Source organism: Anguilla rostrata, chromosome 3, assembly GCF_018555375.3.
Source record: "Anguilla rostrata isolate EN2019 chromosome 3, ASM1855537v3, whole genome shotgun sequence".
In the NCBI taxonomy this organism is placed as follows: domain Eukaryota; kingdom Metazoa; phylum Chordata; class Actinopteri; order Anguilliformes; family Anguillidae; genus Anguilla; species Anguilla rostrata.
Window position 1 is genome coordinate 3,768,586 of NC_057935.1, and position 22,015 is coordinate 3,790,600.

Here is a 22,015-nt window from a genome sequence, read left to right on the forward strand (position 1 = left end):
TGGAACGGAAGCCACATTCCCGACGAGGTCAGTCGATAAAAACGACATCAGCCGACCGGGTAATCATTTAATTGAAGCATTTATTACACTTTTGAATTGAATTTATTTCCATCCACACATATATATATATATATCTCTTTAGTCTAAAAAAAATGTAGAGAAAAGCATAATTTCAGACAAGTGTGCGAGTTTTGCTACCAGAGATGAAGGATAGGCCTACGTCATAAGCCTTGTCTGTCGTACACCCCCTTTCGTGCGCTCTTTTTTATGTTAAATTTCGTTAAAGATACGTACAGTTTTCCCCGCTGCGTTTTTTTGCCACGGGTGGAACTGGTACTCGCCTCGCACCTCCAGCCAGACGTGCTCTCTGAAGGCGCAGCTCCCCGAGCCGTCGTGCCCCTCCACTTTGTAGGCTCCGCCGTCGCTCTTCCGAACGTCGTGCAGCGCCAGCGTCCCGTCGACGGAGACGCTGGTCCTGTCGCCGGAGGCCGCGACGTCGCCGTGCCTCACCCTCGCCACCACGCTGCTCCCCCGCGCCCAGAGCACCGTGGACATCTCGGAAGAATTCTTAACCTGCAAGGGCAGCGAAACCGACTCCTGCCCGGTTCTGCCGACGACCACGCGCTCCAAAAACGGCTCCTCGCAGGCTGGTGGGAAAGAGAGGGAAGAGAAGAGAAAAAAACAATGATAATGTGGACAGAAATGTGAACTTCAGAACTTCGCTTCTCAATCCAGGCTATGCTATTTTTATCTGATGTCCAAGTTCACGTGATGCTGCCTGTGTTATACACCTTCCACATGCCTGGTCTCCGCCTTTCAGTAGGTAGCCTACTTTCACTTCTTGAGGAAGCAGTGAATTCTGAAATAACCCACACATTCACATTCTGAATTAGAGCAGGCTAAATGAATGTGTTGCACATCAACTATTAAGGCTCAATAAATCAAATCAATGTAAAAAAAAAATGGGCAGCGTGAGATTGAGAGATAACATCACATAGTAAATGGCAGGGGTGGCCAACCCAGCTTCCGGAGAGCCGCAGGGTCTGCTGGTTTTTGTTTTTACTCAGCACTTAATTGATCGATTAAAGCAGCTGATTACGCAGTTAACTGACATCTCACCTGGTTTCTTTGGCCTAAGCGGTTGTTGTATTTAAGGTGAAAACAAGACCCAGCAGATCCTTTGGCTCCCCGGGACCAGGGTTTGGCCCCCCTGGTAAAGGAGGCACAGACTCACGTCGTCCAAGGTGATGGAGACCGGACAGCAGGAGAATCGCGAGCCGAATCTGGGCCCACGCAGCCATGCTCCGAAGACTCAGGACCGGACGGAAGAACCCAGGTCCTCAGGACTGCAGAAGAAGCAACAGAGCAACAGAGCTGGTGACCGTGAGAGAACAAAGACGGGCGTTGTTCTATGACATCACAAAACACTCAGAACACCCTCAGGCTCAATGCTTCCGTTCCGAGTTCTGCTTCTTTGTTTCTATTTGCTACATGGCTACACACCTCGCCATGTTCTAAAAATCACCATTGAAGCTGCACTGCTAATGTTAGCTCTTCTACCACTGACTCAGTGTATGTGCCTATAAACCTCAAAAGCACTATCAAAAAAGTGCTTTTCACATGCTTCATGTGCATAATGTGCAGAATTTTAACAAAATGTTAATTTTTCTTAATTATGTTTTTCATGTTTAGAGGGATTATTTTCCCTCTTAACTACATTGTGTAAGAAATAACTATACAATGTAATAGAGCTAAATCTGCATTGCGTTCATAAGTTTAAGGAAAAAATGATGAAAAAACTTTAACTGTATGTGCAACAACCTAATTATGAGCCAATTTATTCACCTCAGTCTTTAATTTGATTATTTTTTACTATGCTTATTATGTAACTGTGTGCAAGGGAGCACAATAAACAATGTGAACATCACATGTTTATTCTTCATCGTGTGTATGGCTATTTCTGACACAATGTGTCTTAAGAGGGCAAATAATCCCCCTAAACATTAAAAACACCAGTTAAGAAAAATTAACAGGAAAAATCTGGGATTCCAACTGCGTTTACAACTGTATGGTGGACATACAGTGATCCCCAGGACTGAGTTTGAGAGCCACACTTGACAGCCTTGTTTTATTTTCAGTCCATTATGCCCCCTGGCGGCTGAGAAAGGATACAGCATCCTTTCTCGTGTCTTCGGGATCAAGGATGAAAAACTCTAGGGTGGCAGTATGTTATATAATCAGGGTTTATTCAAATCATGGAAATAGAGAGCATTAATGTGTTTCTCAACAAGTTGGCTTTCATTAAATAACAGTGCACAACAAGCAAAAGCCTCTGTCACAGAACTACAGTACATCAAAAGGGCCTAATATCTGCTGCTTTAGAGTGTCATTACGTCATCTTTGAAGCCCGGATCAAATTTGTCGTGACACCTCCCCTAGGACCATCCGACAGTGTTGGGGAGTAGTTTAACTACATGCAGTTGAACTAGTATTTTAATTACATTTTGCGGCAATTTGCTGGTAGTTCAACTACATTAAAACTTGTATAGTGGCTGTAGTAATTAGTTACTTTTCGTGCAATTTTCAGGTGTACTTAATACTACTTTTGGGTCCTAAAATATATATACTGTATTTTTACAAACTTTGATAAAACACAGCCTTCTCTCTCTCTCTCGCCACTAACCATGATCAGTGAGAAGCACTTTGCCCCACTATAGTTGGCAACTGTTGACTGCCAATTGCCACACATTGCAGGCTCTTCCTGCTAAGCTGTACAGTCATGCAGGAGGAAGGCATTAGTCACACATGCGTCATGTCTGAGGAACATCCATCCATCCATCCTTCTATCACTTTCTAGCAACCATGCCTCACTTCTGTTCTTTGACGTTGGCGAACGTTACTGACTTTGCTGCCAATTCTTACTTTGTCAACAAGGCTTAATGATCATGGCCATGGATGACTGATTATCTTTTATCCCAAAGAACTTTGGTACGTAGTTGCCGTATGCCGCTTTGGTAGAAATCATCTTCCAGATAAAACGCAATGTAATCTTAAAACAAGCTTTCGTTCTCTGCACGGCTTGGAAGAGCCATTACATTACATTACATTCATTTGGCAGACGCTTTTATCCAAAGCGACGTACAAAAAAGTTCATTTTCATGATCGTAGACAACTGCTGAACACGGGTTCAGTAAGGTACAATTACTTATTTTGTACAGCTATTTCTAGCTGAGAACAATGAACACTATCCTGGTCTAACATCTGCAAAGCCAAACTAGGCAGAAGAATAAGCTACAGTATTAGGACAAATACAATTTACCAAGAAGTGCAGGGATGGGGCAACATGTAACAAGTGACAGGGAAAAAGGGTGTTTTTTTTTATTTTATTTTTTAAATACAGCGTGGTGGTGGTTATTCTAGGTATAGTCTGAAGAGATGAGTCTTCAGGCCACGGCGGAAGATGGATAGTGAGAGCCCCTGCCCTGTCTCAGGAGGAAGAAATAACAACAATGTGACACGCTGACGCACGTCGCAAGCCAACGCGTTGTTGCAGCACTGTCTAAAACACACTATAGATGGAGCTCTTTGCTTAAAAAACAAAAAAAAAACCAAAAAAAAAAAATAACAGGTTTCATAATAACCAGTCTGATGGGGGGAGTGTAGCACAGTGGGTAAGGAACTGGGCTTGTAACCGAAAGGTCGCAGGTTCGATTCCCGGGTAGGACACTTCCGTTGTACCCTTGAGCAAGGTACTTAACCGAAATTGCTTCAGTATATATATCCAGCTGTATAAATGGATACAATGTAAAATGCTATGTAAAAGTTGTGTAAGTCGCTCTGGATAAGAGCGTCTGCTAAATGCCTGTAATGTAATGTAATGTAATGTAATGTAATGGGGAGGACACCGATCTTTGTGTCCTCTCTCCCTCCAACATCCCAGTAATAGAGGAGACGAGCGAAGCAGCTTCAAACTGGGCCCATCGCCTCGTCTTCTCCCGGCGAAGGGTATGTACGTCGATGTATGCTACCGAGGAAGTCTTTTCACGTTTCTTTGTGACATCACCGTGCTCACGCCCACAGAGATTGAAAGACCATCCATGACCGTGAAAGACCGTGTATGTTGTGTAGGTAGGGTAAAAGATTGGTAGCCGAGAATTTTTTTTTTTTGATACATATTATATATATATATTATTATTTTTTTTTTTTGGGTGAGGAGGTCTGTTAAGAAATAGACTGTAGTATAGCACACATATTTTGATTTGGCACGCTACTTTAGTCCAGTGACATAGCAGGGGCAGTCCCTTTCATGGGGGGTCAGAGGTGGAGAACCCGGATGATGGGAGATGAGAATTGCCTTTGCTACTCTTACCATTGTGGTGAATCCTGATCTAAAACTCAGAGAAGCCATTGCAATGCCCTGTTCTTTCATATACAGTGTATATATAAGCTGGCCACTCCGATGAAATAGATTATCAGAAATACACAAGTTAAGACATTATACTTTTAATTCAAAATAAATGAGATATGAAATACAATTATTAATAGAAAAATACAAATGCAATCAACCAGTCTCTCTGTTTTTGTTTGTGCCATCCAAATAAGTTACAAAGCATTTGTAAAAAAAAAGAGGAGAATGCATACAAAATGTACTGTGCTCAAACTCAGTCTATAAATTATTATTTCTGGAGTACTTTACAAGCAACAAAGGGGTAAAAACATAGCCAACAGTAACTTTCCATGTGTATGTTTCATTTATAATTAGAGAATAATATAAATCAATGCATGTTTTATTAATATTAAAAATGCACATGGACCTTAGGGTTCCTCTTTTATGTGGCCATACTGTGACTACAGAAAAGAATTGGGTAACAGACTGGTCTCTATGTTGCACAACACAAACCATCCAACGCAGCAGACTGTGGAAAAAATGGCGGTTCCTCAAAATGTCTTTCCTCTGAAATGCTGCTCTTCCTGTTGAAAATCCCTGTGAATTTTGACGTCTGATTACTCGGCCTAACTTCGGCGAAAGGCTTGTGCAGGCAGGGTAAGGCCGCTCTGTGATTGGCCGGACCTACGTGCGGATGCCGGAGTATATCGTGTCTGCCTGCTCATTGGGTGTGCGTCTGACGGCCTTAGAGTCGCCAGACACTTTCACCTCACCGTAGACCACCTGCGGGTCCTGCTCCTGCTTTTTTGGGCGTTCCTTTTTCTTGACCACTTGCACCTGGCAGTACACCAACTCCTGGGGATCCTCACACCTGTCAACTGGGGAGCGACATTACATTTGCATTACAACACGTTACGCTATGTTGTGTTGCATTGCATTACATTACGTTATATAATACAGTGCATTGCATTGCATTACATGTCTTGACATTGCATTATATTACACTGTCATGTTGCATTACATTATATATTATATTACATTGCGCCTGACGTTACACTACGTTACGATATATTTCATTGCATTACATTACATTGCATTACAATCATTTCACAGGCAATCTTATCCAGATCGAGGAACAACCGCTGAGAACGTTGTGGAGAAAATGCGATATCACCAGGAAGGTACAGAAGCCATGCTCAAGAGGCCGGAGGGATATTCATTGCGATAGTAAAGAGATATTCAAAAGGTCAGTGATATGCATGCAGTTTCAGCACAGCAAAGGACGCTCCTCACCCAAACTTCTCTGACTTGTCGCTGCTTGTTTTTGCTTCTTCTTGTAGAGGCAGTATGTCCCCAATAGCAGTACCATAAGTAACAAGCAAACTCCGAGCACCACAAAAAGCACTACGTCCTTTTCGATTCCTGAGGAGAACCAAGATTACACATTTATGAGAGCATCAAGAGGCCAGGATGGACACTGGAGGATCTTTGTTTTTATTGAAGGGATTTGTGCAGATCTTTGCTTTTATAGATGTGTTTGTTTTTCTGTTTGCCTATAGGTGCTTTTAGGTGTATGCTGTATGTTTTCATTCACTAACATCTTTGTATGTTTATTGTATGTGGAACGTTTGTCGTTTACGGCTGCAGCGTGGGTGAGAGCCCAAGCCAAAATTTCCACTTTGTGGGACAATAGAGTTAATCTTGAATCTTGAATCTTAATGTACACCGTCTCTCTCACTTTGTCTTGTCATAGGCTTCGGGTTGTCACTGGCAGCAACACAGTGGTGCAAAGAATACGGAACACATCGGCAATCATAACTACAGCTGCAGTCAGAAATTAATGGGACTGAGCATAAGAACACAATAATCAGAGAAATAAACATTGTCAAAGGCATTTCAGGCATATTTACATTTACATGCTTTATTGCATGGCTTCGTTAAATTCTTGATTCTGATTGGCCACTTCAGGCTATTCCACGTTCTGATATTTCCGAATAACAGACCGTTGCTATGAATCTCGATTTCTGCCACGCATTGCAGATGGTAGGGTCAGAATTTGCCGTAAACAGCATGAATCCATGAATCTATGAATCCATGAATCCATCCTGCCTTGTGTCAGTGGTGCAGGCTGGTGGTGGTGGTGTAATGGTGTGCGGAATGTTTCGTTGGCACACATAAGGCCCTTTGAACTCCATTTGAATGCCACAGAATACTTAATCATACTTTATAATCCCTTTTCTGGCCAGCCTACCCTTCTTTAAAATGGACACTGAGCCAAAGCACACATCTCAAGCTGGTTTCCCACGAACATGCCAATGGTTTCAGTTTACTCCCATGGCCTGTACAGTCCTCAGATCTCAGTCCAATAGAGCACCTTTGGGATGAGGTGGAAAAGGGAGGTTCGAAGCAAGAATGTGTGGCCAAAAAATCTGTAGGAACTGTGTGATGCTATCGAGTCACATGGATCAAAATGACAAAGGGATGCTTCCAGCACCATGCCTGAAAGAATTCAGTATGTTCTGGAGGCAAATGGGTTTCCTACCTGGTATTAAATAGGTGTACCTAATATAGTGGCCGGTGAGTGTATTATAATTACTGCAATAACTGTATTGTTTCAGTTTCAACCACAAATATGTTAAGTAATAGATACAGTGTCAGCCAGTCATTAATTCTGGGCTGGGTTCAATCTGGATGCAGTTTTTGTTGTTTTTTTATTTTATTGTTGAAGATGAATTAATCTGCAATAATATAATTTTAATAGACAAAGTAATGATTTACCTTGAATGGTCAGAGATATGGTTATTTTCAGCTTGGTTATCCCGTTGTCATCAAATGCCTGAATGGTATAGTTCCCAGAATCACTTTTCATCACACGGTCCAGCCGTAACGTCCCATTTTTCATGAGCTGACAGCGGTTTTGACAGGTTCCACCAGAAGTTTTGGCTTTCTCTTTATATCGGAAAAACTCTTTACCTTGGAAAGAGACTACTAATTCATCAATTTTAAAACTGGTGTTTAATGGATATATAGAGACTGATTGTCCCAGAGCTACGGAACATTGGACTAATGTTTTATTCTCTGTGATGTCGCAGAAGGTTGTTGTGCCTAAAAGAGGAAAAAAAAAATATTTTCACAATTCATGACGTGAAACAAATTCAGTAGACTGATTTGAAATATAGTTTTTTACATTTGAGTTTCACTTTGCAAAACAAAACACAAGATTGCAGAAACATTTTACAGTGGCGTTGAGTACTGATATAGAAAACAGAACCCACAGAGTTTGTTTGTACCCTCTATTTTCAGTCTTTCAAAATCATTGTTCACTCTCAAAAAGGGTGTTAATATCCAACATGTTTTGTGCCACTACTTTTGTTTCTTTCAAAATGTTTTGTGTCAAAGTTGTGTTTGTTTTTCTGTTTGCCTATAGGTGCTTTTAGGTGTATGCTGTATGTTTTTATTCATCAACATCTTCGTATGTTTTTTGTATGTGGAACGTTTGTCGTTTACGGCTGCAGCGTGGGTGAGAGCCCAAGCCAAATTTTCCACTTTGTGGGACAATTAATCTTGAATCTTGAATCTTAATGTACACCGTCTCTCTCACTTTGTCTTGTCATAGGCTTCGGGTTGTCATTCAAACAGCAGCTGTCACTGGCATTGCAACACAGTGGTGCAAAGAATACGGAACACATCGGCAATCATAACTACAGCTGCAGTCAGAAATTAAGGGGACCGGGCATAAGAACACAGAGAAAGCAGAGAAATAAACATCATCAAAGGCATTTCAGGCATATTTACAAGTTATGAGCTACTCATATATAATTTATTTGTTACGAAGAGCAACTTTTTTAACACAGGCTATGTTGACAGTAACACACATGTGCTGTCCTTAAATAGACAGGGAAGTGTGTTAAAAAAGACAAGCTACGAGCTGTTTTAAACACTGTTGAGAGTGAAAGGGTACATATGCTGGATACATAAAAACCTTTTGGGTTCTGTTTTTATTCCTTATTTATTCATTAAGTTTCATAAATAAATTAATGTGAATTAATTATATCCACATTTTATATCATTCATTCTTTACACAAAACAAAAATAAATACCGTTACGGAAAGCAGGCCGAAATATCCACACTGTTACCGGGACACTTACCGCGTGACACTGCCGCTAAAACCAGCAAGAGTTTGAGAAGAGCAGGCAGCATCCTCTTCATCGCACAGGACAGGAGTCGCTGAAACAAGGGACAGAGGTCCGGGACAGGTACGCACATCGCCGTTACGAATATCGCGTCTTCGTCAACCTGACAAACGGTCTTAATGTAGTCGCCGATAAACTGTGCGTTTCTTCCTGATGGTGCTGTATATTAGCCAGTTCTCTGTCAGGCACACTGACGGTGTCGACCTCACACCACCGAGTGTTGCACTGCCTTGACCCAACTGAAGGCGTATGACCACATTTCTTGCCTGAGTAAAGAGGAAGTTCTAGAGGAGAAAAACAGAATAAAACCACTGGAGGCCACTTCTCTATTTTAAGTTTTTAAAATATTTGCAGCAATGTTCTCTTGTGCTTCAACCTATATACCTATAAATGCAGTCCATTTATATAGTAAGCGATGACTTTTCATTCTATTTTTTTACAAGACAACTTGAACCTCTACGTGCTTATCATTTATCAATTCTGCAGAAGGTTTCCTGGAATGAGTCATTTTATGTCTTGCTAAAACTGATCGCAGTGGCATCATAAAAACTTGAAGAGCATTTTTTACCCTTTAATACAGTAGGTGGACCAGAAAGATGCAGAGAGTTGGTAGATAGATTAAAACTAGTTTTAGTGTTTCATATCATACAGGGATATCATGCAGAATGATGTTTCACTGTGGTGTGCAGTACAGAAATGCAGAAACAGTGTTTTGTAAGCTCTCACAACCCGTAGGAGGCTGTGAATCTGTATCTGGACAGTTAAAGCAAAAAGTCATGTGGGGCCATGGTTTACAGTGCTTTTACAAAAGCTAAGGGGCGTTGTTATTCACGACGCGGAGCGGAGTGTCTAAAAACCCCTTAGCATGAATTGTAAAGCGCTTTGGGTAAAATGCAGTCCATTTACCATTTAACTTTGAAAAGTGGACACAATAAAGACACATTTTTGTAAATCTTCACATATCTGACAAACAAGTGACGTTAATAACTGAATAAAAAATGGAAGGAAAGCACAATGCAGAACGGGGCTTGAAAGAGGTCTTTGTAACACATGCTAATCCTAACGGAAAGTGGAGAGTATGATTATCGCGAATAGATTTTAGGCTGAACCACATCGATCGATCAATCAGACTTTATTTGTATAGCACATTTCATACAAGTAAAATGTAACAAAGTGATTCACACAATACAACAATGCCCCCCACCCCCCCCCCCCCACCTTAAATAAAAAAATAAATAAAATAAAAAGATAAATGAATAAAACTCAGTTAAAAGCCAGACTAAAAACGTAGGTCTTGAGTTTACTTTTAAAATTATCAACATTCTCTGCTGCCCTCAGGCCTTCAGGAAGGCTGTTCCAGAGGCGTGGACCATAGTAATAAAAGGATGCCTCACCGTGGGTTTTTGTTCTGACTTTAGGGATGATTAAAAGGCCACTAGCAGAAGACCTGAGGGTTCTAGAGGGTTTGTAAGCTAAAAACAAATCTGATAAATAGATAGGGCCAAGCCCATTAAGAGCTGTATAAACCAATAAAAGGGCCTTAAAATCCATTCTGAAGCAAACAGGCAGCCAGTGCAGAGACTTTAAAACTGAGTCTGCTCTCTCTCTGGTCCTATTCCTCTGAAAAAGGAAGAAAAAGACAAGCCTGAGTGCATGAGGTCTATCTGGCAAAAGTGCATTCAAAATATAAAACTGTGACAAATGACATCATCCATGGTAATTCACCGTAAACATCGCCCTTGCAGAAAACGTACGTGTATATTTATTTTAACTTCAGAAAGGAAATGAAATGGTAAGCACGGTGTTTGTGTTATCGTCCCTACCCTAGAGGCTGGTTCAGTTTCGGGATTGTGTCGGGTCCCTCCCTGTACCTGCTGGCGATGCGCAAGGTGGCAAACAGGATGGCAAGAACTCCACAGGCACCGAGCAACAGCAGAAGACGTTGTGTATCATTTTTGTGACCTGCAAAAAAAAAATTCTATTTTTCACAGCAAGAACGTTATAATAATAATTATTATTATTTTATTTTATTTTTTATGCTCATGTGTGGAATGTGCTCAGGATTGCACAGTAGATAAGGCTCCAACACATGTATGATAATTGGGCATCCTACCTAGACACTTGTGTAGTTCCTAGGTGGAGCCTTACCAAAAGTCGGAGTTTTTTGGGAATCGGAAGTCTTGTTTGGAGTGTGGGGACGACTCGTACAGACGGCAGACACCATTTCTGCCCCTCCAGCCCTAAAGAATATTTCTGTATTATCTAGCAGAGACAAGGCGTATAACGAGGCATTCATCCTCACTTCTATCTTGGTCCCATTGCCCAAGGTACAAATCACAGGGGCTCCAAGTCCTGTGGGGTACAGTGCAACACAGGACGTCTGAGAATACATGAGTCTTTCTGGAACCATTAAGAAATCTATGTTCTTCTGCATAGAGTACACTACTGGGCCCCACATAAATTTTGAAAGTTTTTACTGGGGCACCATTTCGCAAATTAATGCAGATCCAAACAGCAATATCAGGATTCTTATTGTGCACATTATTTTACTTGATGAATATTTACTCAAGTGTTGAACAGAATATAAATATGCTCTTGTTTCAATATTAACAATGCGTGCAATTTTATTAAAGCATCAAAAGATGGTTCATATGCGCATCCAGTTAGATAAAGCCTCAAAAGCCTGCATTCATTTCACTCAGCATAGGACCTCTGAATCTTTCATAATCAATGAGGTGATTTGTAAAAGATTATGCATACACCATAAACCTCATGATGTATTCAGTGAAAATTGCACATTTTTAAATATTTTCATTAATGGCCTTTTAGACCAGCTTAAGTCTAGGTCTAGTCTAATCATATCATACCACAATTATACAAGATTTGTCAACAGACACTTTTAAAGTGAAACGTATTCACGCAAATGGAAAACAAAGAGCATCTGACATCGGCACAAAGCTACTCTAGCACCAAAGAACAGAAAGCAGCAGTGTGCTTCAGAAAAATATGCACGTAAAAGAAAAATATCCCACACTCAGAAGACGACACTTATAACACACAAACGTCAGACTTGTAGCTGTCCATGTTCTTTCATGAAAATTGTTTATGTGTTCTGTTGGCTGCGGTCTTATTGTCATGGTTTTTAACTGATATTTCATCCTTTAGTGGTTTAAAAAACAGGAGTGAAATTCAATCAATACAAAGTATTATTATTATCATTGTTATTATTATTATTGTAATTATCACCGTCATTTTTAATTTGTGGAATTCTCATGGCATTGCATAGCAAATAAGCTTCCGATATGTGGCTTCCAGATCACTGGGCATCCTACCTGGACACTTGAGTAGTTCCTGGGTGGTGTGTTCCCTGCTGACACGGTTACTGGCTGTACAGGTGATGGATCCAGACGTGTTCCTCCCCAGTATGATGGTACGATTCTCATCACTGAGAAATGCCACTCTCCCATCCAGGGGACTGTTATCCAGGGTCCACCTGTATTGGGGGTCCTCCCCGGTGCTGGTGCAGGATGCCCTAATTTCTCCATGGGGCAGACAAAGCTGGGACAGTGCAGGAGGGGACACCGGGTCTTCAAGGGGATGGAAACAAGCAAGATTAAAAACAAGCTAAAGAAGACCTCAAAGAAAATAAACCAACAGCAACAATAATTTCTATGGAGACCCTACAAAGGCCATTCATTTCATATGCGCTTATGCTCAACTAAAGATTTGGCCTGAACTGCATTGCAAATGGATTTTCCAGAGAATTAGAATATGTTGCAGTTACTGTAAATATCTATATTGTTCAATTTTCAGCTTTCTTACATGTTTAATAATATGTGCGGTTTCAGCCAGCCTTGGGTTCAGTGTGGTTGCGGGTTTTGTAGTCGTTTATTATTTTATTTTTTAAGATAAATTATTCTGCAATATTACAAGTTTAATAGACAAAGTAATGATTTACCTTGAATGCTCAGAGATATGTTTCTTTTCAGCTTGCTTATCCCCATGTCATCAAATGCTTCAATGGTATATATCCCAGAATCACTTTTCATTGCAAAGTACAGCCGTAATGTTCCATTTTTCATGAGCTGACAGCGGTTTTGACAGGTTCCACCAGAAGGTTTGATTTTCTCTTTGTATCGGAAAAACTCTTTATCTTGGAAAAAGACTACAAAACTGGTGTTTAATGGATGTATAAAGACTGATCGTCCCAGAGCTCCGTAACATTGGACTAATGCTTTATTCTCTGTGATGTTGCATAAGGTTGCTGTGCCTGAAAGAGGGGAAAAATATATTTATTTTCACAATTCATGACGTGAAACAAATTCAGTAGACTGATTTGAAATATAGTTTTTTACATTTGAGTTTCACTTCGCAAAAAAAAAAAGATTGCAGAAACATTTTATAGTGGCATTGAGTACTGTTTTAGAAAACAGAACCCACAGAGTTTGTTCTATTTTCAATCTTTCAAAATCATTGTTCACTCTCAAAAAGGATGTTAATATCCAACATGCTTTGTGCCACTACTTTTGTTTCTTTCAAAATGTTTTGTGTCAGAATTACAAGTTATGAGCTACACATATACAATTTATTTGTTACAAAGAAAAACTTTTTTTAACATAGGCCATGTTGACAGTAACACACATGTGCTGTCCTTAACTAGACAGGGAAGTGTGTTAAAAATGACAAGCTATGAGCTGTTTTAAACACTGTTGAGAGTGAAAGGGTACATATGCTGGGTACATAAAAACCTTTTGGGTTCTGTTTTTATTCCTTTATTTATTCATGAAGTTTCATTAATAAATTAATGTTAATTAATTACATATACATTTTATATCATGTATTTTATGCACAAAACAAAAATAGATGCCTTAATGCATCTCTCAAAATTTCCTGAATTTGAACCCTCCAAACTCCGCACTTCAGGCATAAATGTCCAGATTCCTACTGTGAATGTTAGCGTACTGTGCACTTCAACAGCCAGCCTGATCCACGTGTCCAGGTATCCACCGATTTACTGACACAGACAATGCGGCCGTGAGGAAAACAGGCCAAAATATCCACACTGTTTTACCGTGACGCTTACCGTATGACACTGCCACTAAACCCAGCAGGAGTTTGAGAAGAGCAGGCAGCATCCTCTTCATCGCACAGTACAGGAGTCGCTGAAACAAGGGACAGAGACGGGTCTGATACGCACGCCACCGTTACTCAAGCAGCCTCTTCGCCAAACGCGAAAAACGGTCTCGATGTCGTCCGATAAACTCACAGATAAACGTCTGAACTGGACTGAGGGAGGATGGATTCTAGAGAGAGAATCAGATGAACCCTGACCCACTCTTTTTTTGGACATTCAGAAGTTTTAGTGGTATGGATTTACTTAATAGCAAGTGATAATATCTGATTCTATTTTTCAACAACAGAGCTACAACTTTTTCATTTATCAAGATCAACCGCAGTGGTGTCTTAAGACACGCAGAATATTACTGTTGTCAGGGTTCCAGGAGCCAGAACCTCGTGTGTATGAAAATGTGTGTGTTGTGTGTGTGTGAGAGAAAGAGAGAGAGAGAGAGTGTGTGTGTGTGTGTGTGTGTGTGTGTGTGAGAGAGAGAGACAGAGAGAGAGAGAGAGAGAGAGAGAGAGAGTGTGTGTGTGTGTGTGTGTGTCTGTGTCTGTAGCATCCTGGTGCAATATACAATTCAAACCTTTATTTCGGGGCTGCTGGTTGTCTCATACTTTTAGAACGCTGTTCCAGCATGGACTGGCCCCCAACCTAGCGCCAGCGCCAACTGCTCCAGCATCGCCCGGGGATGGGAAGGGTTGCATTTGGAGGGCTACCCGCAAGCCCACCTGCTGACTGGCTCACGAAGCATACATTTTTCATGTGTCCGTGGCAACAGCAGAGGGAAAGGAAGTGGCAGTTGGCCTTGTGTGCTTTCTATGGAGACCACACGCGTGTCTGCTTGCGCTCTCTCTCTCTCTCTCTCTCCCTCTCCCTCTCCCTCTCGCCAAAGGCGGCGGTTTTTTTTTTAGCAATGGAGTGCAGATAATTTTAAATGTCCGGCATTTTTTATCTTGAGTTTATGATAAGTACTTTGAATTGCATTTAATGCATGATTTTTGCTACATAAATAGAGTTTTATCGATTGACGGAACTTCGAATGGCCATTCCAAATTAGGGAGAACGGGGGGATTTAAAAAATCATCAGCGTTCAGCTAAAGCTAAGAACACGGTTGAAATGAGGTGTACAGCTCAGCCGGGCAGTTGATGAATATCATTTAATTTGTGAAACACCACTAAGTCTGCGATTACAGCAGTGATATCCTCAGCAAAAGCTAAAACAAACTTTGAAAAAGACCAACAAAAAACCAACAACAAAAAAAAAAACAAGAAACTCATTCCTTTTTAAATTACAATCATTTCTGCAGTAGGATAAATTACATCGATCAGAAGTGCACACAAGCCCATCGTTTCATTCACACAAACGTACAAACACAATTGATGCAAAGCCACATTCCACTGAAAGTTATTTTGGAAACCAGTCTTTTCCCATAAGCCACCTGGCTCAGCGGCCACGGTGCCTGTTGCCGAGCAGCGTGCCACACAGGAAGTGCACTGCGAGCTCATGTGGTGGTGGGGTGTGGTGGTGGGGTGTGGGGGGGCACATTTTTGTCACCTACCTAAAAATACCTAAGGCGAATGAGTTGTGGGATCTTGTTCTGAAGACCGAAATAACCGTCATGAGAAAAGTACTCACAGGTTGTTCACCATCAGGGACCACAATGCATCCCACGACAATCTGTCAAATAAAAACTAACTAACTAACTAACTAACTGACTAACAGTAGACTTTGCACCGGCTCCACCAGTATCCACCCTAAGCAATTTCCCTTGTCTCCCTCCATTTTGCTCAGATTTGCTCACTGCAGGAAAAAAAAAATGAATTTCATAGTTTTTATGATGTGCTTGCAGAAAGTTGATCGGACAGAACTTAGCTACACAGAACGTGGTGTATGGTATATATCCCCGAATCACTTTTCATTGCATAGTCCAGCCTTAAGGTCCCATTTTTCATGAGCTGACAACGGTTTTAACAGGTTTAACAGGAAAAAATAATTTATTTTCACGTTCATGACAGTGAAGCAAATACAGATTTCAAATATAGTTTTTTACTTTTGAGTTTCACTTCGCAAAAAAAAAAAAAAAATGGCAGAAACATTTTATAGTAGCATTGAGTACTGTTTTAGAAAACAGAACCCACAGAGTTTGTTCTATTTTCAATCTTTCAAAATCATTGTTCACTCTCAAAAAGGATGTTAATATCCAACATGCTGTGTGCCACTATTTTTGTTTCTTTCAAAATGTTTTGTGTCAAAGTTACAAGTTATGAGCTACACATATATAATTTATTTGTTACAAAGAGAAACCTTTTTTAACGCAGGCTATGTTGACAGTAACACACATGTGCTGTCCTTAACTAGACAGGGAAGCATGTTAAAAAAGACAAGCTAGGAGCTGTTTTAAACACTGTTGAGAGTGAAAGGGTACATATGCTGGGTACATAAAAAACCTTTTGGGTTCTGATTTTATTCCTTTATAAATTAATTAATTATAATTATAATGAATTAATTATATCCATATTTTATATCATTCATTCCTTACACAAAACAAAAATAAATACCGTTATGGAAAGCAGGCTGAAATATCCACAATGTTGCCGTGACGCTTACCGTGTGACACTCCCGCTAAAACCAGCAGCAGTTTTAGAAGGACAGGCAGCATCCTCTTCATCGCGCAGCTGCCGGCACGCCGCCGTTACGAATATCGCGTCTTCGGCAACATGACAAACGGTCTTAATGTAGTCGCCGATAAACTGTGCGTTTCTTCCTGAGGGTGCTGTATATTAGCCAGGTCTCTGTCAGGCACACTGACGGTGTCGACCTCACACCACCGAGTGTTGCACTGCCTTGACCCAACTGAAGGCGTATGACCACATTTCTTCCCTGAGGAAAGAGGAAGTTCTATAGGAGAAAGACAGAATAAAACCTCTGAGAGCACTTCTCTAATTTAAAAAAAGTTTAAAAAAATTTTGCAGCAATGGTCTCATGTGCTTCAACCTATATAGTTAGCGATGACTTTTCATTCTATTTTTTCACAAGACAACTTGAACCTTTTGAGCTAAGTCCATATCATTTATCAATTCTGCTAAAGGTCTCCTGGAATGAGTCATTTTTTGTCTTGCTAAAACTAATCGCAGTGGCATCATAAAACATGAAGATCATTTTCTACCCTCTAATACTGTAGGTGGACCAGACAGATGCAGAGAGTTGGTAGGTAGATTAAAACTAGTTTTAGTTTTTCATATCATACAGGGATATCATGCAGAATGATGTTTCACTGTAGTGTGCAGTACAGAAATGCAGAAACAGTGTTTTGTAAGCTCTCACAACCCGTAGGAGGCTGTGAATCTGTATCTGGACAGTTAAAGCAATAAGCCATGTGAGGCCATGGTTTACAGTGCTTTTACAAAAGCTAAGGGGCGTTGTTAGCGGAGCGTCTAAAACCCCCTTAGCATGAATTGTAAAGCGCTTTGGATAAAATGCAGTCTATTTACCATTTAACTTTGAAATGTGGACACAATAAAGACACATTTTTTGTAAATCTGCACATATCTGACAAACAAGTGACGTTAATAACTGAATAAAAAATGCAAGCAAAGCACAATGCAGAACGGGGCTTGAAAGAGGTCTTTGTAACACATGTTAATCCTAACGGAAAGTGGAGAGCATGATTATCGCGAATAGATTTTAGGCTGAACCACATCAATCAACCAATCAGACTTTATTTGTATAGCACTTTTCATACAAGTAAAATGTAACACAAAGTGCTTCACACAATACAACAATGCCCCCCCCCCACCTTAAAAAAATAAATAAATAAAATAAAACGATAAATGAATAAAACTCAGTTAAAAGCCAGACTAAAAAGGTAGGTCTTGAGTTTACTTTTAAAAATATCAACATTCTCTGCTGCCCTCAGGTCTTCAGGAAGGCTGTTCCAGAGGCGTGGACCATAGTAATAAAAGGATGCCTCACCGTGGGTTTTTGTTCTGACTTTAGGGATGATTAAAAGGCCACTAGCAGAAGACCTGAGGGTTCTAGAGGGTTCATAAGCTAAAAGCGGGGCGACATAGCTCAGGAGGTAAGACCGATTTTCTGGCAGTCGGAGGGTTGCCGGTTAAAACCCCGCCCTGGGCATGTTGAAGTGTCCTTGAGCAAGACACCTAACCCCTAACTTCTAACTGCTCTGGCGAATGAGAGGCATCAATTGTAAAGCGCTTTGGATAAAAGCGCTATATAAATGCAGTCCATTTACCAAAAGCAAATCTGATAAATAGATAGGGCCAAGCCCATTAAGAGCTGTATAAACCAATAAAAGGACCTTAAACTCCATTATGAAGCAAGCAGGGAGCCAGTGCAGAGACTTTAAAATTGGTGAAATGTCTGCTCTCTCTCTGGTCCTATTCCTCTGAAAAAGGAAGAAAAAGACAAGCCTGAGTGCATGAGGTCTATCTGGCAAAAGTGCATTCAAAATATAAAACTGTGACAAATGACACCATCCATGATAATTCACCGTAAACATCACCCATGCAGAAAACGTATGTGTATATTTATTTTAACTTCAGAAAGGAAATGAAATGGTAAGCACAGTGTTTGTGTTATCGTCCCTACCCTAGAGGCTGGTTCAGTTTCGGGATTGTGTTGGGTCCCTCCCTGCACCTGCTGGCGATGCGCAGGGTGGCAAACAGGATGGCAAGAACTCCACAGGCACCGAGTAATAACAGAAGACGTGTATCATTTTTGTGACCTGCAAAAAAAAAAAATTCAATTTTTCACAGCAAGAACATAATAATAATAATTAGAATTATTAGTATTTTATTTAATTTTTTATGCTCATGTGTGGAATGTGCTCAGGATTGCACAGTAGATAAGGCTCCAACACATGGTATGATAATTGGGCATCCTATCTAGACACTTGAGTAGTTCCTGGGTAGTTCCTGAATCTTTCATAATCAATAAGGTGATTTGTAAAAGATTATGTTTGTTCTGTGAACCTCATGACGCTTTCAGTGAAAATTGCACTTTTTAAAATATTTTCATCAATGGCCGTTTAGACCAGCTTAAGTGTAGATCTACTCTGGTCATATCATACCACAATCATACAAGATTTGTCAAAAGACACTTTTAAAGTGAAACGTATTCACTCAAATGGAAAACAGAGAGCATCTAGCATCGGCACAGAGCTACTCTAGCACGTAAGAACAGAAAGCAGCAGTGTGCTTCAGAAAAATAGCCCACACTCAGAAGACGACACTTATAACACACAACGTCAGTCTCGTAGCTGTCCATGTTCTTTCATAAAAATTGTTTGTGTGTTCTGTTGGCTGTGGTCTTATTGTCATGGTTTTTAACTGATATTTCATCCTTTAGTGGTTTAAAAATCAGGAGTGAAATTCAATCAATACTAAGTATTTATATTGTTATTATTATTATTGTCATTATCATCATCATCATTTTTAATTTGTGGAACTCTCATGGCATTGCATAGCAAATAAGCCTTTAATATGTGGCTTCCAGATCACTGGTCATCCTACCTGGACACTTGTGTAGTTCCTGGGTGGTGCGTTCGCTGCTGACACGGTTACTGGCTGTACAGGTGATGGATCCAGACAAGTTCCCCCTCAGTATGAGAGTCTGAGTCTCATTGCTGAGGAACGCCACCCCCCCATCCAGGGGACGGTCATCCAGAGTCCAGCTGTACTGGGGGTCCTCCCCGGTGCTGCTGCAGGATGCCCTAATTTCTCCATGGGACAGACAAAGCTGGGACAGTGCAGGAGGGGACACCGGGTCTTCAAAGGGATGGAAACAAGCAAGATTATAAACAAGCTAAAATGGCCGTCAAAGAAAATAAACCAACAGCAACAATAATTTCTATGGACACCCTACAAAGGCCATTCACTTCATATGCGCTTATCCTCAACTAAAGATTTGGCCTGAACTGCATTTCAAATGGATTTTCCAGACATTTTGAATATGTTGCAGTTACAGTAAATATCTATATTGTTAAATTATCAGCTAACGTGTTTAATAATATGTGCAGTTTCAGCCAGCCTTGGGTTCAGTGTGGTTGCCTGTTTTGTAGTTGTTTATTATTTTATTTTTTAAGATAAATGAATCTGCAATATTACAAGTTTAATAGACAAAGTAATAATTTACCTTGAATAGTCAGAGATATGTTTCTTCTCAGCTTGATTTTCCCTGTGTCATCAAATGTTTTAATGGTATATATCCCCAAATCACTTTTCATCACATGGTCCAGCCGTAATGTCCCATTTTTCATGAGCTGACAGCGGTTTTGACAGGTTCCACCAGAAGTTTTGGTTTTCTCTTTGTATCGGAAAAACTCTTTATCTTGGAAAAAGACTTGTAATTCTTCAATTTTAAAACTGGTGTTTAATGGATGTATAGAGACTGATTGCCCCAGAGCTCCATAACATTGGAGTGATGCTTTAGTCTCTGTGATGTCGCAGAAGGTTGCTGTGCCTAAAAGAGGAAAAAATTATTTACTGTCACATTCATGAGAGTGCAGTAGACTGATTTGAAATATAGTCTTTTTACTTTTGAGTTTCACTTTGTAAAAAAAAAAAAAAAAAAAAAAAAAGATAGCAGGAAATTTTATAGTAGCGTTGAGTACTGTTTTAGAAAACAGAACCCACAGAGTTTGTTTGTGCCTTCAGTTTTCAGTCTTTCAAAACTATTGTTCATTCTCAAAAAGGATGTTAATATCCAACACGTTTTGTGCCACCACGTTTGTTTCTTTCAAAACATTTTTGTCAAAGTTCCTACTTTTGGGCCACACAAACATGATTTATTACAAAGAGAAACTTTTTTAACAGCTATGATTGACTGTAACATACAATTTGTTTTCCTCAACTAGACAGGCTCAGTGCTGTTTTAAACATTTCAGTTCTGAGAGTGAAAGGGTATAAATGCTGGGCACGTAAAGACTTTTTGGGTTCTGTTTTAGTCCATTATTATTCATTAAGTTTTATTAATGAATTAATGTGAATTGATTACATACATTTCTGCGGTACCAGTTGCTTGCATTTATTTGTGGATTTTTAGGGATAATTCTTGTGGCACGATTTGCAAAATCATTTCGCTAACGCCCACATTACTCCAACCAATCACAGCACGTATAATATTCAGGATTGTGTTCTGTCAGAACAAAACACGTTTGACCCTCATATTAAGTGTAATTATGCTTATATTTAATGTATGGAATTTTCTCAGGATTACATAGCATATAAGGCTCCAACACATGGTATGATAACTGGACATCCTACCTGGACACTTGAGTAGTTCCTGGGTGGTGTGTTCGCTGCTGACACGGTTACTGGCTGTACAGGTGATGGATCCAGACACGTCCCTCCTCAGTATGACAGTATGAGTCTCATTGCTGAGGAATGCCACTCTCCCATCCAGGGGACGGTCATCCAGAGTCCAGCTGTACTGGGGTTCGTCCCCGGTGCTGGAGCAGGATGCCCTAATTTCTCCATGGGACAGACAAAGCTGGGACAGTGCAGGAGGGGACACCGGGTCTTCAAGGGGATAGAAACGCACAAGATTAAAAACAAGCTAAAATAGCCCTCAAAGAAAATAAACCAACAGCAACAATACTTTCTATGGAGACCCTACAAAGGCCATTCACTTCATATGCGCTTATGCTCAACTAAAGATTTGGCCTGAACTGCATTGCAAATGGATCTTCCAGAGATTTAGAATATGTATGACTGCATATTACAAGTTTAATAGACAAAGTAATGATTTACCTTGAATGGTCAGAGATATGTTTCTATTCAGCTTGTGTGTCCCATTTCCATCAAATGTTTTAATGGTATATATCCCAGAATCACTTTTCATTACACGGTCCAGCCGTAATGTCCCATTTTTCATGAGTTGACAACGGTTTTGACAGGTTCTATTATAAGGTGGTCTGTTGGCTTTGTATCTGAAAAACTCTTTTCCTTGGAAAAAGACTTCTGATTCATCAATTTCAAAACTGGTGTTTAATGGATGTATAAAGACTGATCGGCCCAGAGCTCCGTAACATTGGACTAATGCTTTAGTCTCTGTGATGTCGCAGAAGGTTTCTGTGCCTGAAAGTAAGAGGAAGAAATAATTTACAGTTACATTCATGAGAGTGTCAGGACTTCTTCCTGAGTTTCCGTTGCATTTTCCTTTTTCTTTTTGGTATGTATGCATGAGTTGTGTGTGCGTGCGCGCATGTTGTTTGCTTCTGTTTCAGATCCCTTGAGTTCCTGGTTCCCACCCACGCTCCTCCCCCTGTTCCCGCCAGTCTGCCTCAGCCGATTAC

The 22,015-nt window shown here is 40.4% G+C and overlaps 1 protein-coding gene across 29 annotated transcripts in view; it reads right to left on the bottom strand.

The window, feature by feature from the left end:
- Positions 1–4,487: 4,487 nt before the first annotated feature.
- The window catches only part of LOC135249865 (hemicentin-2-like), a 45,853-nt gene continuing 28,325 nt past the window's right edge, over positions 4,488–22,015 (bottom strand). For 10 of the 29 annotated variants that reach the window (XM_064325510.1, XM_064325500.1, XM_064325506.1 and 7 more), the window contains 9 exons: positions 21,471–21,797; positions 20,985–21,239; positions 19,855–20,181; positions 19,233–19,487; positions 12,540–12,851; positions 11,914–12,168; positions 7,166–7,492; positions 5,681–5,809; positions 4,488–5,265 (listed from right to left, as the gene is read on the bottom strand). In XM_064325510.1, coding sequence (XP_064181580.1) covers positions 5,072–5,265; positions 5,681–5,809; positions 7,166–7,492; positions 11,914–12,168; positions 12,540–12,851; positions 19,233–19,487; positions 19,855–20,181; positions 20,985–21,239; positions 21,471–21,797 — 2,381 coding nt within the window. In that variant the 3' untranslated portion in view covers positions 4,488–5,071. Of the gene's footprint in view, positions 5,266–5,680; positions 5,810–6,638; positions 6,762–7,165; positions 7,493–8,536; positions 8,866–9,696; positions 10,202–10,404; positions 10,544–11,913; positions 12,169–12,539; positions 12,852–16,308; positions 16,600–19,232; positions 19,488–19,854; positions 20,182–20,984; positions 21,240–21,470; positions 21,798–22,015 lie in introns of those variants that run through there. The other 19 variants (XM_064325497.1, XM_064325521.1, XM_064325505.1 and 16 more) reach the window with 15 other exon arrangements.